Source organism: Orbicella faveolata, unplaced genomic scaffold, assembly GCF_042242905.1.
Source record: "Orbicella faveolata isolate gen_17 unplaced genomic scaffold, um_ofav_v1 contig_2, whole genome shotgun sequence".
NCBI classification, from domain to species: domain Eukaryota; kingdom Metazoa; phylum Cnidaria; class Anthozoa; order Scleractinia; family Merulinidae; genus Orbicella; species Orbicella faveolata.
Genome location: NW_028301547.1, coordinates 6,588,775 through 6,604,881, shown reverse-complemented (window position 1 = coordinate 6,604,881; position 16,107 = coordinate 6,588,775). Strand labels below are relative to the sequence as shown.

Here is a 16,107-nt window from a genome sequence, read left to right as displayed (position 1 = left end):
CACCCCAAAATATTCTAAATCGTAAAATATAGAAACTTTAAAAGTTATAATCCAAACTAGGTGTTGTAATAAGTTATTCATTTCACATATAATTTGCCACAAAAAGGCACGCCTCGTCGTTGTACATAACATTATTGGGAAAAATGCTAAAAAATAATTTACTCTACCTTCAACAGTTCACTCCAGGCGCATATTTTGAAGAGGCTAAACACACCATTGATATGCTTTAGGGACCTGAGGACGTTTTCCCTACATGCCTCGCGCTCGAATCACTCTGCACCAGGTCCTTCTCACTCTCGTTAAATCCAAGATGGCGGCAAGGAAAGCTTCTGTGCTTCTGAATTGCCTATCATGCTCGAGGCAAAATAATACGTTTCTTGGAGCTATTACGAGGCATTTAATTTTTTCAAGAGCTGCAATATTTAAACCATCATTGAGGTAAGAGTGTTTATGTTTAGTAACCTGAGTACACAAATGAATTATGATTATTAGGTATGTGTGCCTTAATGTTGAGAGGCTCAGGAAGCTTGCAGATTTGTCATAAACCCTGGTAGTAATTAATTACGAGGAAATATTTGTGTTTTAAACAGTTAAGTACATTTAGTTTTAACTTTCTTTTTTTAACTCTCGAGTAGGTACGTATTTTCTTTGGAGTTTATGGTACAATGTATACTGTAACTGTTTGGATTGGGTTCGATTTGGATTGTTTGAGTTCAGTAATCGAGCATATTTATAAGCTTACATGTAAGCTAAGACTTTTGTGAACCACATTCTTGAAAGGTGAAACATCTTGTTGCAATAACGTAGTGTCAGTGGCTGGGTGTTGAGATTTTATTCAGGTGTAGTAGTCTGGTCCTAAATGAAAAAATCAAGAACGAAAACTACTGTATGTTGCACTAGCCTCCGATGCAGATGCTCTTTGGGCATGATCTCCAGCTGATCTTTACGAACAAAGGGAAAGGAATGTGCTGTTTGTTTCAGCAGACGTTTGTGGGGGGAGGAAGATTGCATGACGAGCCCAAAGAGCGTCATTAAATTAAACAAACTACGCGTCTTTTATTTGGCAAAATAAGGACTACATGTACATGTTGGTACTGTATGATCTTAACCACATGCAGTTTTGATTTGTTGCATGCGTGTTCCTCTCCATGTTTTGGTCACTGTTGACTGGTTGACGGCAATACTAATATTTACTGTAGGCTTATGTCAGGAAAACGATTTTCCATACCCAGCTGCGAGACCAAAAATAATTTGTCAGTAGACAGTAGTATGTGGGAACTATTTTTAAAGATGGCAAACGCATCGAGTCATGTTACTTTTTAATGTAAGTAGAATTGCTGTAATAAAAGCATCTGAAAACAATGTGTTGTCTTGTTATACATGTGTAATGAACAGAATACAAAGTTGCTCTGTGGTGGCAAGGAGTCTGAGCTCAGCAGTTTCAACATTGTAAGTATCACTTGCAATTTTACATTGTACATGTATGAATTAATATATACTCCACATCGTGCCTCCATCAACTTAATACTGCCCAGACGGTTGTTTTCCGCTATCTGGCCAATGACTAGGTAGTATTGTTGAAATCTATTGTTGAATCTATCATATCTTACATGTAGGTATACATGTAGCAACCTCAATTACCCGTGGCTTTAATTTATAGCTTATTACAAACTCAGATTGGAGTCCTAGGGAAAAGGTGACTGTATTTTTGACCTGATTTTTGTAGGTCCTGAAATTGTGAAAAAAAATGTCTCAAATTGTGACTGAATTGTAAACACCACAGCCTGTGTATCTCCAAGAGTCAACGGTGAAAACAAATATTGATTAGTCAGAGCAAAATTTCTTCTCTGTATAAGACTAACTACAGATGCTTAAATAATATGACTCATTCTTTCTTTGGCATACATGTATGCACAGCTTAAAATGTAGGTACATACATGTATAGAATCCTTCATAGCTCTTGTTACCACACCTACATGTAAATAATAATAATAATAATAATAATAATAATAATAATAATCACTTTATTTAAGTGTCCATGTATTTAGCACTAATGTGCTAATTGGGGACACTTTAAATAAATAAACAAATATTTCAAACATAACATAAACTATTAAGAATCCCAACTGGTGGGAGGCTGACCAGTTGGCTATTTACACAACACGGCCGAGGAGTTGAACTCGGGGCTACCGAGAACAAATCCAGATAGCGGTAGGGCGGAGGATTTGAACCAGGGACCTCCAGATTTCAAATCCAGCGCCCTAAACTACTTGGCCACGCCGCCTCCGCTAAAGTCACAGAAGCCAATAAGAGATAACAAAACAGACATAGAGCTGAAGCTAACTGTCATCCAGTGTTAGAGGTTTTGGAGCTGTCACAATGTGCCTATCCAAAATGATGGAAAAATGCAATCTGAAGAGAGTTTTGAAAATAAACCGTAATGTTCTGTCGTAAATGCACGTAGAAGAGAATTTAGGAGCAAAGAGATATTGTCATCGGTTTGGTACACTGTTCTGCAGATGAGAGATTTTCTAAGCAACATAACTTTACTTATGTATGCATTACTTTTGAAAAAAAAAATTCTTTTGAAAGGGGATTTTCTTACAAAACAATTATTCACTTTCTTGAAGATTTTTATTGTGGAACCTCAATTTAACATTTTTTATTATTATTTTGCCAGTCCCTTGGCCCTTCGTTATATCAAGGTTCTACTGTACAAACTCTTGGACTGTGATTTGCAAAAAATGTTATTTTATTCTTCTTTTTTTTGTTTTGTTTTGTTTTGTTTTGTTTTGTTTTGGGTTGAAAAATATTTGGGATTGTCCTTATTGGCTTCCTTTAATACACCTGTAGATGCATTTAGGAGCCTCTCAGAATTTAGCAGAAATTTATCTATAGAGAAAATTAAAATTTCTTTTCTTTTGTCAAATCAACAGAAGTGTTTCACATGCAGATGAAAAGGATGAAGTGACTAAAGCTGCAGATTCTAACTTGAATGAATCTGTGTCTGACAATAAAGTAGATGATGTGTAAGTTGACAATGTAATGTTATCTGACTTAAATGCATGTGCACCATGCCTTTTTTACACTGCATTTCAAATTATAAATAAAATCAGTAAAGTATGCCTCCAAAGCATGCGATCTTTGATCATCAGGCCCATTTGTTTGATTGATGGATAATACTATCGACCAGGCCCCAGTTGTTCAAAGGTCGGATAATGTCATCCAACGGATACACCATTATCCAGTGGATAGCATTATTTACCTTTCAAACAACCAGGGCCAGATAAATTGTTATCAACTGGATAAGCCTTAACAGAACCTGCTGTTTAGTGAGTGATTTATACCCTGAACAGCATTATCCACCTTTCCAACAACCTGGGCCAGTTACTGATTTAATTTGCAATGTTCATAACTGCCCTCTGAAAAAACAATATTGTAGCTTACCTGTTGTGATGTAAATTATTTTGTAAAACATCACTGATCTGCTTCCCTTCATTCTGTAATGTCACACAACCTCCACATGCAAGTATAGGGTTTACATGCACCAAGTGATCATTTTATGCAAGAGTTAAATTTTCCCAGCAAGGGCCTCAAGGAAGTTTAAGCATACAAGTCATGTAGATTTAAAATTTTGGAAACAACTTCCAAATTGTCCATTAAAGTTAGCACTCTTAGCATTATGACTGTTGTCTTTTATATTCATAAACAGAGCAGAAGTGCATTCTTCACTTGCTACACTGTAAGTACATGTACATTTTAATCACGTGATAACACAATAATTAAGTTATGCAAGGCTGCCCAAAGTTGGAAGTGGGCAGCTTCATTGTTGAAGCACATGTAAATTTTTGTCATACCTTTCTAAAGAATTAGGGGAATACCATAACAGGGTAGCCGGCCAAGATTGTGAATCAGATAGCAATTTTCAGGCAGCAAGGTAGTTTTGACCACCCTGACAGTGAATATCAATGGCTACAGTTTTGTGCATCGTAGGCGCGATGATCATTTGTACTCAGAGGCTATTAATGATGATTTGCAGTTTCAGCATACATGTATAACCTGTAAAATGCTTTCTAGTGATCTTTGATCAAGCTATTTTGTTTTCAACTAAGATATTAAGAATGTTTTTTTTTTTTTGCCTTTTTTAACACATCAACAGAGACATTTTAGACAAAGATGAAAAGTTGGAAATTCCAAGAGCAGCAGATTCTCACATAACGACATCAGTATTTGACAATGATGTAGTCAAGTAAGTATACTCGATTGTTCTCACATGTACAAATGATAATGCTATTCCAGTCCAATTCCTTTTCCATAATGTAACCTACATTCAAACCAAGAGAATAGACAGATTTGGCTAACATGTTCAGTTACATTGTTGTTGTCACCCAACTCAGACCATGTGATGATTCATTTGGAAGTTACAATTGTGCAATTTGCCACACACAACTGATTGCTTTAATTATTTCCAATATCTTTTAACTGTTTTTAACAACTTTTGCACAGTTTCCATAACACAAAGAAACCTGGAGTGCCTAATTGCAAATCCCATAGGTGGAATTCATATCCACCATGGGCTACTCGCACAAATGAAGCATTTATTCCGGTCTGGGTGTCTCAAAAATATGTAACTGATATATTAAATATGTAATTAACAGACAGTCTTTACTTATCCTGAAGATGACCTAGTGCCGAAAACGTTCAGTGGGGATTTTACTTTTTTTTTTAGCCTTGTAAATAGAAATTACATTAATTAGTATTTGTATATACATGATGATTGTATATACATGTATAAGCTCTATACCGTTAGCAGCTGAGGACTTGAAAAAACTCCTGTCTGGTCATCTGGGACAAGTACTTTGAAGATTTTCTTGCCAGACAAGGAAGTTCTCATTCTCACTTGTACAATGGGTAAGGGCCCAGGCAAGTCATTGACCAACTAAATAAAAACAAAAAAAATCTAAACTTAAAGACCTAACCCGAGGCAACCAAACTTTGAGAGCTGCTTGTCCAAAGGGAGGCGGGAATCAAAGGTTTTTTTTAGCCCTAATGAGGCTAACTTTGCCGCCCATGCAGCATTTACACAATGTAATAAACTGTTTTTGTTTAACCCAGTAAATTTGTAAACTGCATGATGTGGGATGGCAAGAAGTCTCTGTCACAGAAAATTTTTAAGATGGTAAGTGGAGTATTCTGAATAATTTGTTATTAAACTTTCAAAATTGTATGGAAATCAGGAATCTGAGAGTATACATTGTATTTTGTGAGTTTGAAGTCTCTAATGTGCAACAACCTTTATGAAGCACACTGCAGTTGGTGCAGAGCACTGGAAGACGTGGTAGTGAAATGGGCAGTCCTGGTTCTAACCCTGAGCAGGGTTATTTTGTTGTGTTCTTGGGGAAGATGAGTCTTTCTCTCAGTTCATTGTACACAGCTGCACACCCGTAAATTGTGTTGTGCTACGGAATTGAAGAATGTCTGTCTTGTTCTATTTAAGGCAATGGAGGAAATTAAAAAGGATCAACTTCAGAAGTAAGTCCTATTTTGAATGTCATGCATCTCAAATTATTTCTTGACAGGATCTTCAAAGATGTGGATCAAGATCCTTAAATTAAGGATCTTCAAATATTTTGCCCAAAGATCTCGCCAAGATCTTTGAAGATCTTGGGGGATCCTCGAAAAGATCTTTAATTTACATGAAAGGATCTACGCGAGGTTTTTCCGAAGATCCTTGAAGATCCCTATCTTTGGGAATCAATATCTAGAAGGTTCTCAAAGATCTCGTGAAATCCTCAAATATCCTATATTAAGGTTTTTCACCAAGGATAGGTCATGCCGCTTCAAATATTTTCATTTTCATTGAGAAAATTAGTGATCCGGCATGGGAATACCTACAGAATACCATTTGCAAAATTTGTTATGTGATTTTTTTATGAAACTCAATGTTGCTTCATACAGGCAAAGGCAGTCATCTACACCTGACTTAATAGAGACAGATCCACTACAGATTTTCCTTGCTGCAGTTGAGAACTCCAAACCAGTTATAGGGGTCCGTGGCACTAAGAAAGGAGGTAAAGTTTACCAGGTGAGCCACATTGAGTCCCGTTAAGGTGATTCCCTAGCAAAAGAACCCGCTATAGATTTCCGATGAAACTTAGTATGCTGTACAGGATAAGGAGATATTAAAAACGTAGCCGGTAAAAAGAGGGGGTCACCGTGCTTGTTTTCACGCCACAATGCTGATAAATACGGTTATCTAGGTGACTTTTGGTAATCTCCGTGCGCAACAAATATGCTTGATTATTTTTTAATGCAGCGGGTTATATCACACAGAGTTTGACTTTCTTTGATTGTTTATTCACCTACGTTCCAGAAAAAATGTCTTCAAATACCCTGCATTTTTTTTATCCTTTAAGGGAAAGATAATTTGGAAATGCGCTGTTGGGCCCGTTATGTTTCCCTCTGTAGTATTTATTTAATTTGCCAAAAAAGTAGCCATAGATTTCTGCTAATTTTTTTCTCAGCTATAGAGGATATTGTTCTCATTGAAATTATGAAATAAAAAGTGGGGGACTCACCGTGCTCGTTCAAGAGAAAAGGAGCATTTATTTCGCTATCGAGCTTAGTTTGAGGGAAATCTCTTACGTTTTGTACGCGTACGCGCTCATGTGCGCGCGCTAATGACGCTAAAATCGTGCGCAGTAGGGATGCGCAATGCAATACTAAGGAATCACAGGTGACTTTTGATGCATGCCAATTTTTGTTGCATTTTGTTGTTGCGAATTTGTCACGCACGTACTACAACCAGCTGCATTGTATTCGGAGTGAATTGATCAAGATTTTTCGCAAGGATTGCTATGAAACGTGATAAAATGAACGGAAGTTTGGAATCAGAGCATGTCCACTTCTCTTCACCTCCCTTCCGGACTACCTAATGCTGTAACTGCGGGTTGTGTGAAATCTTTTACATTGTGTGTATGGGACAAAACTGTTTTTATTAAAAGACTGAAGAAAGAAAAGAAGAGAAAAGATATCGGTAATATCCCGATATCACGCTGGAATCACCGCGGCCAAATTGGACTAAAATTGCATCTGATTTGCCAGCATGATTTGGAGTTGCAACGCTAGCATGAAACCTTTTGTGGCCACTTTGGCAAAGAGAGGCTAATCACACCGAGCACAGTGTAAAACAACTTTTTTTGTGTTTATTTGTGACAAACGATGTCAAATACTTTGTTCGGTAACCGGTCAAAACGCGCCCGAGACGAACCACCCCGGACAAAACACGCTACATGTACCTTTAGAGTACGCCAAAACAAAATAATTCAGGTGTTAGAACATTTCCTGCGAGGAAAAAAGGTAAGCTTATTCCACGTAAAATTCCAATGGCGTTTTGTAGAGGGCATTTGTGGGTGTTTTTGGCCTGTAACCCTTTCTACAACACAGTGCCATTTTAATCAACTTCTCTGTGTCTGCCAAGTGTCTGGAAAAAAAAAAAAAAAAGACGATCTGGTGGCTTCGCCATTTGAATCTCAAAAAATTGAAACCCTGTCGTTCATGTCGTGTTCTGTGGCAAGATACGGCGTCTCTTCTACAGTGGTACTTTACAGACGGGTAGAAATGGTCAATGCCATATTCCAACGAAATTGTTTTCTCTCCAAACCCTCCCATAGGCCAGGCAGCTATTGAATTTCGATTTAAACATACGTTAAGCTGATGTTACATGTACATCCCATTCCATTGCAATGGAATGAGACTGTGTTTGGATATAAGCTGTAAGTCGTTCCGTTATGTATTAGTTTTGTCCAGTCACTCCAGTCCACTTGGAGAGAGGCTAATCACACCGAGCGCGGTATAAAACAACATTTTTGGTGGTCAGCCCCAGTTCTCTGATTTCCAGTGTTCATTCCCGGTTCTCCTCTCCCCAGGTCCCTACGCCTCTTACCCCTCAGCGTCGTCGGTTCCTTGCAATGAAATGGCTGATCACTGCCGCTCGTGAGCAGCAGAAGAACAAAAACAAAAATGCCCGAATGTACAAGAAGCTAGCCAAAGAGTTAATTGATGCTTATAACAATGAGGTAAGAAAGCGCCTTGCTTGGTCTATGAGTAATAACATGTATGTGGCAAGAATTAAAAGTTATATGTCCGTAATGAATGAGTGCATGGACTCGCATGGTCATTCCGGCAACATTGCACTTATAAATTGTGTTTACTCCAGTTTATCAGTACGAAATTATTGTAAAACGCAGGTAGAGGTAACAAATTTAAATCAGAGGCCAATGTCCAAATCTACTTTGATTTAGTCCGTGATATCGTTAGGTCATATTTAAAAGGAAAACAAATACAATGATGTGAAGGAAATGTTTCATTCAATTTTCCACATTCGTTTATTTTCAAAGATCCTTTACTCTAAGGCATAATTATACGCTAAGTTTCTTCCTATATGTAGCTTTTTCGGAAGAACAGTACCGGCTAGCCCCACTGTGCTACGTAGAGTTTTACGCGTAAATCAATAAATTGATAGGTTATACTTATCAACCCTTGGAGTCAAAAGATGAGTCATCGATACTTATTGGTTACTGCTGCACTAATACAAACATCACGACTCCGTAGCGAAGTATTACACACAATGGCTATTATTCTTTTTTTTTTAAAGTTGATATCAAAACTCCCCGACAAATGTGTAAAGGTCTTTGTTTGCTTAGTATTGTGTCTGTGCCAACATGTTTGGTACAAAGCAAAACAGAGCTGTTGTTGTTACCACATTTCTACTAATCTCGTAGTGTGATTTGCTAATTTGCCGTTGTCGATAAGTTTCCAGACAACGCTGCTCGCGTCAATGTTTCACGCAATGCCTTTTTCAGCTCGCGCTCTAAAAAAAACAAAAAACATTTTCTTTGACGTTGATATTGTGGTAAAAAATAAATCGAATGTGGTTAAGCGTTGTCTAACCACTATGATGACGCATATCGTTGTCGATAGAAGTACAGACAACGCTAAACCACATTAGATTTGTTAGTTTTCAGTGTGCGTAAATAAATTGCAGAGGCATTAATGTCTGTAAAGATTGCAATTTTCTCTAAGCTGCCAGCCATAATAGTTCACTGGAATTTGCATCAGCTTGTTAAACTTCCACTTTAAATCTGAAAAAAAAAAAAAAAAATTTAACGTGGAAAACATATACTAAGAGTCCTGTATGAAGGGAATTAAGGGTCACCGTAACAAGGTATCTAATTGGTATTTATTTTCCTAACTAATTCAGGGTACCGTTATAAAAAAGAAGCAGGAACTTCACAAAAGAGCGGAAGACAACAGAGCATACGCGCATTTTCGCTGGTGGTAGCGCAACTGTGAGTTCCCTTGCCAATCTCACGAGGGATGACGAAAAGGAAAGGAATCCTCTTCTTGGAATGTCCAATAATCTTTAAAGCCATCCCTTTTCCAAGTCCAATTCGCCGCTCTGTCATCCATTATTTCAAGCGCTTGGAACACATCTTGCACGATCTGCATTTGGTTGAGAATTTTCATATAAGATGGTCATACAATGTATAAAGTAAGGGCAAAACACACACAGGGAAGAGGGAAAACCACAGGGAAGAGTAATGACGAAGTAACTCTTTACTGTTAAACATTTCTTATTCTAATTCTGATAGCACATTACATGACGCATCTATAATTCAGCAACCGAGGATCATTCTGGGCCAATAATCACAAGCTCTTGCAAAGGCTCGCGGGTGAGGTATAGGTCCAAAACAATCTCCGGCTGGCGCAAGGAAAGCAAAATCTGCTGACGAGGATCTCTGAGGGAAGCTTCTGGGAGAACGAGTTCGGCTTGTATGGCTATCGACCAAGGCCTCAATTTCCGTGGCCTGTTCCTAGTATTCGTTTGGTTCGGAACGAAGGAAAACGCGAGAGGGGACTAAGCCGATAATCGTTTTCCCTTCGTACGCACCCAATCATTTGAGATCCTGATCTAGGCTATGATTTGCGGCGCTCTCTCGAGTGACTGGAAACTTGAGGCTACCTAGTACTTCTAAAAGAGACCTGGTTTTAGAAGTGATCCTCATACATACATAGACAGTTGGTGCCAGAATAAAGTCAGAGGTAGTCGTTGGATATGACTGAATGCTCATGTTGTTTTGTCTGATTTTCTCAGATGTTCGTTGCAGAAAAGGGACTGTTAATTTGACAATAGGGTCAGCTGATAAGGAAATCAGACAACAAAGCTCTTTTTTTCCTTCGATTTTTTAAATGTGTTTGCCATTTTTGTTAGAAGTACAGAGCTCCTCTGGGTCAAAAAAAGAAAATCATTAACTTAAGCGTGTTTGCATAACCTAACATACTTGTAATACTGCTGAATATTAACGGGTCGCGAGTAACCCTTGTTCCACAAAATAAAGAATACATGTTGCGAAAATAGTTTATTGAAAATTTTAACTTACAACCGTTCACTTTGACTGTTTATCGAATTTTCGCCTTGTGGTGCACCCCTTTGTTTCGTTCTTACCAAGTTTTCATTTTGACGCAATCTTTCCATTATTGGATTACAGACGCAGAGCAAAGAATTGTATTTCTGAGGTATGAATATCTCGGTTGAGACTTGCTATTAGCTGTCTGGGAGGGAAGGGGGGTGGGGATTTGTAGATGGTCTCTGACCTCATTCAGAGGGTTCGCAAAATCTCTGTCAGTGATCTTTTTTTTTTTTTAATTTTTGTGCTAAAGTCGTTTGAGTCTGGATGGCGATATCTTTCCTATTCCGACACTGTAACAGCTCAGGCAGGTAAAGGCGTCTTCGTTACAGAAGCCCCAAAATGTCATATTTCGCTTTCCTATCCCCAATCCTCCTTACATGCAAAAATCTAACTGCGGAAATAGGAAAACGAGCGGTTTCTCGCGAATAGACCACTTTCGATATATTAAAATTCAGCTCGGCAGCGAGGCCTAGAGGACACAGACAAAGGAAATTGAATGACCATGTTTATTCATTTCTTTTGTTTGTGTCCTCTAAAGGCCTCGCTATCAAGCTGAATTTTAATGTATCGAAAGTGGTCCATTGAATGACATTCGAAGTTCGAATAAAGATCCCATAAAATTTTCAATAAACTATTTTCGCAACATGTATTCTTTATAAAAATAGTAATTTACTAAGAAAGAAAACCAGTAATGAGGTATTAAAAAAGAACAAATAAAAAAAAAAAAACATAAAGGAAGAAGGATGGATAAGATTGGGGAAGATTACGATGGATTGTGAAAGATGAACTTGAAAGATGAGTCATACACACATCATAGGTTCATAGAGGACCCAGGGCAAAATTCTACTTCTTGTGACCTTGGATATCCTGTGGTTTCATAAAGCACGGTACTCGGCGCAATTACTAAACATTACTAAATGGTGTGGTAAGGCATTGACCAATCAACTGAAGGGTGACACACACGCGTAAGTATGTATGAATAACATTTCTCGGAATTGGGCGCGTTGTTTTCCTGTCGGGAGTTTTCTTAAAAAACTTCATTTAGCCATGGTCTGTTCCAGATTGTGTCTCACGCGCGTAGAGTCTTAGAAATAGAATTGAAACCCTCTTTTGGTAAGAAAAAAAGACTCGCATGAAACAAACCCGCTCAAGGGAAGCTTCACATGACATGCATGAGGTAGCAAACACCCGCTGCATGTATAATTTATTATCCCTATTATTTCCCCGAATCGCCAAATTTCAGTTTTGTTTTTCATTTCGTCTGATACTGACGAAACCGCTAGGCGAGGGCAAGGTATGGATCAGACATCAACCGCTCATTTAACACACGAAGTATGATCCATGTCTATTATTCAAGCATAGTGATGTCGTTTTTGAAATGGCACGATTTGTCGATTGCTCCAATAAATTTTTCAGAAGTCCTATTTTAGTCTGCCAAGAAGACAGACATTTTGTTTTCTCCGTACGTGTTTTAAAAGCAAACACCGCCACAGTAAGACCTAAATATGACCGTCAACCGGTGATAGTTGTACTGGACTGAATCACGACTGTCTACTGATAACAGCACTGGATAACAGCCTTCATAATGAGGTACCTTTTGGTGGCCATTTAAACTAATTGGTGCTCTGAGAACATGGCTGAAGACGTCCTCAGAAATAACGCCTAAAATGTAAAAAATAAATACAAAGTAAGTAAAGGTTATTTGCGAGATGTTTGTCTTACGGAAGGAAAGTGTTGTCAATTTGCCTAAATAACATCGTATCATAACCAGGTTACGTTAGGTGTTAACGACTGGGTTGCTTATTTCTCCATTTCTGACGTACACTATTTCATGCTTCTTACTCAAGGAAAGGCTCGACTATGATACTATACATTATAGCACAATGTTTACCTAGTTTCTAGTGTGTTTATGGCCAAGTGAACCTCATGCATCCCACATCATACCATTCTTGAACAGTAGCCGTCAGCATCCGCGAAGACTTAGCCAATCTCTCGCCAACCAACCTAAAATCACTTGGATATATTAGACAAAATCTATGGATCCACTGTATGCATTGAATGAGTGAAAGGTACTGTTTTGTCGGCGCGAATCGTTTTGAATTATTAAAAGTTGACCTTCGCCACATGCAATTTCTTAGAAAACCCTCCCCGCGTGACGTGTTACTCGATTTTTAGGAAAAGGGTTGTCGTCCCCTTGATTGTTGAAACACCAAGCTTTCATATATCACTGCTACATGACGATGAGTAAAAACTTGTTCAGTGCTACAAAAAAGAAAACAAAAATATCACCTACACATCAAAACATTACACCTACAAAATGGTAATCGTAGTTGGAACCAAGCGTTCGTGCATTGAATCAGCAATATAACAGTGTCAAGGTTCAATCCTTCAAAGACTCCAATTTCACCAAGTTTGTACTCAATAAATCTGACTTGTCGAGGCGCTCTAAAAAGCACTTTGTGTGTCTGTCTAGATTTTAAGGTTTGAATCCTCCGTTTAGTGTCTTTACACATATCTTAGCTTGGCAAAGAACGGATTCTTTTGGCGGACTGGGCTAAGGATTAGCCATTTGTGCTATGCAATGGTGAAACGTGATCGCCGGGCTGGGAACACAGAAAACTGTGTGCTGTTGGTTAAAATTCGTTATCAACTGCGGTAAAGCATGTTAAGACAAAAGATATAAGGCAGTCAGTCATAAGTCGCTTAACATCAATGGCATCCACGCCTCAATCAGAAAAATCATTCATTGTGTTTATTCTTTGTTGGTCTTCAAGGCTAACCGAAGTAAATGTTAGTCTCATGTATGGATCTATTTCTTCGCTGGCCAACTGGCGAGAAACAAAGCTGTTGTAACAGAGCACCGTCCATTGAGTCAGATGAAATACAATCTTTCTTTCACTTCAAAAAGGTAAAAAAAGAAGAGTAGAACTTGATTAGAAAGCAGTACATACATAGCTAGAATGTGTATTGATTCGGACGCGCCACGCCGTCATTCTGCATTGTTGTGAATTGATTTCAGAAAGCATTAACAAGCTCAGCCTGGCTGCCCTTGAACTATGGTCAACCTAAATCCTCTGACTAAACTGCGAGGAAAATACTTTGTAAACTGTTAAAGAAGAAAATATATCACAACTTTTGTGTGCCTAATATGTCTCGTTCAAACCTACGTCAGTAATAATAACAATAATAAAAAAAAGTATCTCATGAAATAACAAACTCATTCCCATAGCTTTTTCAATAAAACCCTATTCAGCGACAAGATATAACTAAAAATATTGAAACCTCCGTAGAAGGACCTAATTGCAGCGACTAAGTTGTTCCCACATAGTGATTAATACAGTAACGCAGTCCCGAGAGAGCCAACCTTTCAGGTTCCCTTTTGCATCCATGACATCCACTGCTTCGTGCAGTAATTGCGTCGTTATTTTGGGGTGGGCATCAGCATTCCTGTTTTGCTGGAGTTGTTTCATTGCTTCCTCGTACGTCTCGTCCCAGTTAAGCTTACTCTGAAGTTCAGCCCACCGCTGTCTTGCTTTCTCCTTCTCCTCTACAGTCTTGGGAAGCTTTTCGACGTCGCGACGAATAGTTTTCACCTTATAATTACCGATCGGGGTGAACAACTGTGGCAGAACATACGCGTACATCTTGGCTTGCAGTTGGCGGCTTAGTTCGCCGAGTCGCAAAGATGCTTGGAATTGATCAGGGGAGACTGACGGTGGAGCAGCCAGCATTTGCCGTCCTTCTTTAACACCCAGTGGCAATAACGGCATCAGCTTTTGATGAGTATCTTGTAAATCTTTTACCTCCCTCTTCAAACTTTGGTTTTCATTTCTGGCCAGAACCAAATCTTTTTTGACACTTTCCATTTCACCAGACATTATCTCCAAATGTTCTCTTAGATTTACGTTTTCTTCGTCGTGAGCCTGGTTTGCCTTCTCGAGCTCCTCGACTTCCTTCTCGACGCGATCCAGCTTCCCTTCGACATTTCTTAACTTGTCTTCTAAACCCTTCTTTTCGGTTTCTAGTTTACCAATCCTGGTTTTAAGCTTCGTAATTTCCTCGATCCTAGTTTTCAAAGCGACGTCCAGCTTTTTGTTCTTGTCCTCGAGATCTTTCATTGCTTTGTGTAAACGTGATATCTCTTCGTTCTTCTCGTTAATTTTTTCCTTTAGGGACTCGATTTCCTCGCTGTGTTGACCGACGATGAATTCTGTGATCCGTTCGCGCTCGAATTGCGAAGCTTGCTGTACAACGCTTAGTATTGCTGTGGCGGTTCGATCACGATGTTCAATCTGTCTGTAATGATCTTCACCCATTTTCTTCGTTTTCGAACTGAACGCAGCGTAAACTCAAATGTTCGATCGAAGATCTTGATGTCGCTTGTGTCTGAGTGGTACGATGCAAATCCTTGGGATGCGGCAGATGTTACTTTAATAGGACGTGGCGTGTGTCAACGTTTTCCGAGAATTTGCACTTCAGAGCGCGGGGGTCGGGGTGGAGAGGGGGGGTGGGGGGCGTTACTTTTACCAACCGTATTCAATCAACATCTTTATAATCAGAACGTCATCAATAGTAATTGTCGGGTTAATGAGGTTGGTTTTCAAATATGGTCATGCGCAGAAGGAAGTGTGGTTTCTCGGAATAAGTACGCGTATGTTTTTTTTTTTTTTTTTTTGTAGAATAGAGCAATAGCATTGTGACTCTGTCGCTCCAGCTCGCGATTTAACCAAGCGAATACTATACGTCGAAATATTTCCCATCAATTTTAATGTTTGAAAGCTTTGACAGTAAAAGCATTGATATGTACGTGATAGTTACTGCATTTATGTTCTAGGAACGATTATAAATAAGTTACTGAGCTAAAACCTAAATTTCCATTGTTCAGTAAACTCGAAGCAGTTCTCTTTGCATAGAAAGTGTTCGCTATGGACATGCTGTATTTTACTTTGTCATCATATTACTGAAATTAAATGCTGGATGACTCAGCTGAACGAAAGCAAAAGTGCTATTGTCTATTGTCAGATTGTTTTCGTATGCAATTCCCCGAAATCGATTTTCAATTTTGCTTTGTTCATCTTGTGTTTTTTGGCATTTTTCCCCCATTGACTGATGTCATTACCTGTTTGTTACTTAAAGCACAAATCATGGTAAAAGTTATCGTCTCAGTTGAAACTTGGCCCAACAATATTAAAGGATTATTAGTTTTATTCAGAGAATCTTCCCGCAAAGTTTGCATTAGACTAATAAACAATAGAACCTTCAGTGTGTGTGACATATGTAACTGTTATGTTTGCTACTTGGTCCCTTAGTGTCGTTTATTAAGCAAACAACTCTTGCACGTTAAAAGTTTGAGGAGCCTTCCTCACCATTACTTCTTTTCTTTTAACGATCGTTGTTAGGGTGTGATTACCCAAACCAAAGTTAAGACTTTGGAGGAGCTACGCTACAGTATTGCGCATCTTGAAAAGTTTAGGCTACATTTTTCAAGTTCGTCGCTTGCAACCCGTGTATATCTTTTCCATCCTTAACCATCCTTGTTCCTTTATGATTATTATTATCTCAGGTGTTTTTCTATCTTAATAAGGTACTATTTTGAGAAAATAATTTTAAATACCATCGTGACTGAGCTCCTTTA

The 16,107-nt window shown here is 38.5% G+C and overlaps 2 protein-coding genes and 1 long non-coding RNA gene across 3 annotated transcripts; 1 reads left to right on the top strand and 2 right to left on the bottom strand.

The window, feature by feature from the left end:
* The first annotated feature begins 281 nt into the window (after positions 1 to 281).
* Positions 282 to 10,419, top strand: LOC110061411 (small ribosomal subunit protein uS7m-like). The gene is made up of 10 exons (XM_020768248.2): positions 282 to 438; positions 1,396 to 1,449; positions 2,937 to 3,029; positions 3,713 to 3,742; positions 4,160 to 4,249; positions 5,116 to 5,179; positions 5,498 to 5,532; positions 5,959 to 6,085; positions 7,929 to 8,078; positions 9,263 to 10,419. Exons 1-10 carry the CDS (start codon positions 311 to 313, stop codon positions 9,341 to 9,343), a joined length of 852 nt encoding a protein of 283 aa, XP_020623907.2. The 5' UTR covers positions 282 to 310; the 3' UTR covers positions 9,344 to 10,419.
* LOC149111731 (uncharacterized) lies at positions 8,364 to 9,494 on the bottom strand. The gene is made up of 2 exons (XR_016207109.1): positions 9,365 to 9,494; positions 8,364 to 9,143 (listed from the first exon to the last, which is right to left on the bottom strand). It is a non-coding gene; the product is annotated as an uncharacterized LOC149111731 (long non-coding RNA).
* A 2,783-nt stretch (positions 10,420 to 13,202) lies between the features above and the next one.
* Positions 13,203 to 14,960, bottom strand: LOC110061410 (uncharacterized). Its single transcript, XM_020768247.2, has one exon. It carries the CDS (start codon positions 14,786 to 14,788, stop codon positions 13,769 to 13,771), a length of 1,020 nt encoding a protein of 339 aa, XP_020623906.2. The 5' UTR covers positions 14,789 to 14,960; the 3' UTR covers positions 13,203 to 13,768.
* Positions 14,961 to 16,107: the final 1,147 nt, after the last annotated feature.

Bases quoted from the DNA above. Each gene is read 5' to 3' on its own strand.
- LOC110061411 (XM_020768248.2), top strand. From the start codon at position 311: ATGGCGGCAAGGAAAGCTTCTGTGCTTCTGAATTGCCTATCATGCTCG. The intron at 4,250-5,115 runs GTAAGTATACTC...TGTTTAACCCAG, and splicing joins TTTGACAATGATGTAGTCAA to TAAATTTGTAAACTGCATGA. The intron at 5,180-5,497 runs GTAAGTGGAGTA...GTTCTATTTAAG, and splicing joins CACAGAAAATTTTTAAGATG to GCAATGGAGGAAATTAAAAA.
- LOC110061410 (XM_020768247.2), bottom strand. From the start codon at position 14,788: ATGGGTGAAGATCATTACAGACAGATTGAACATCGTGATCGAACCGCC.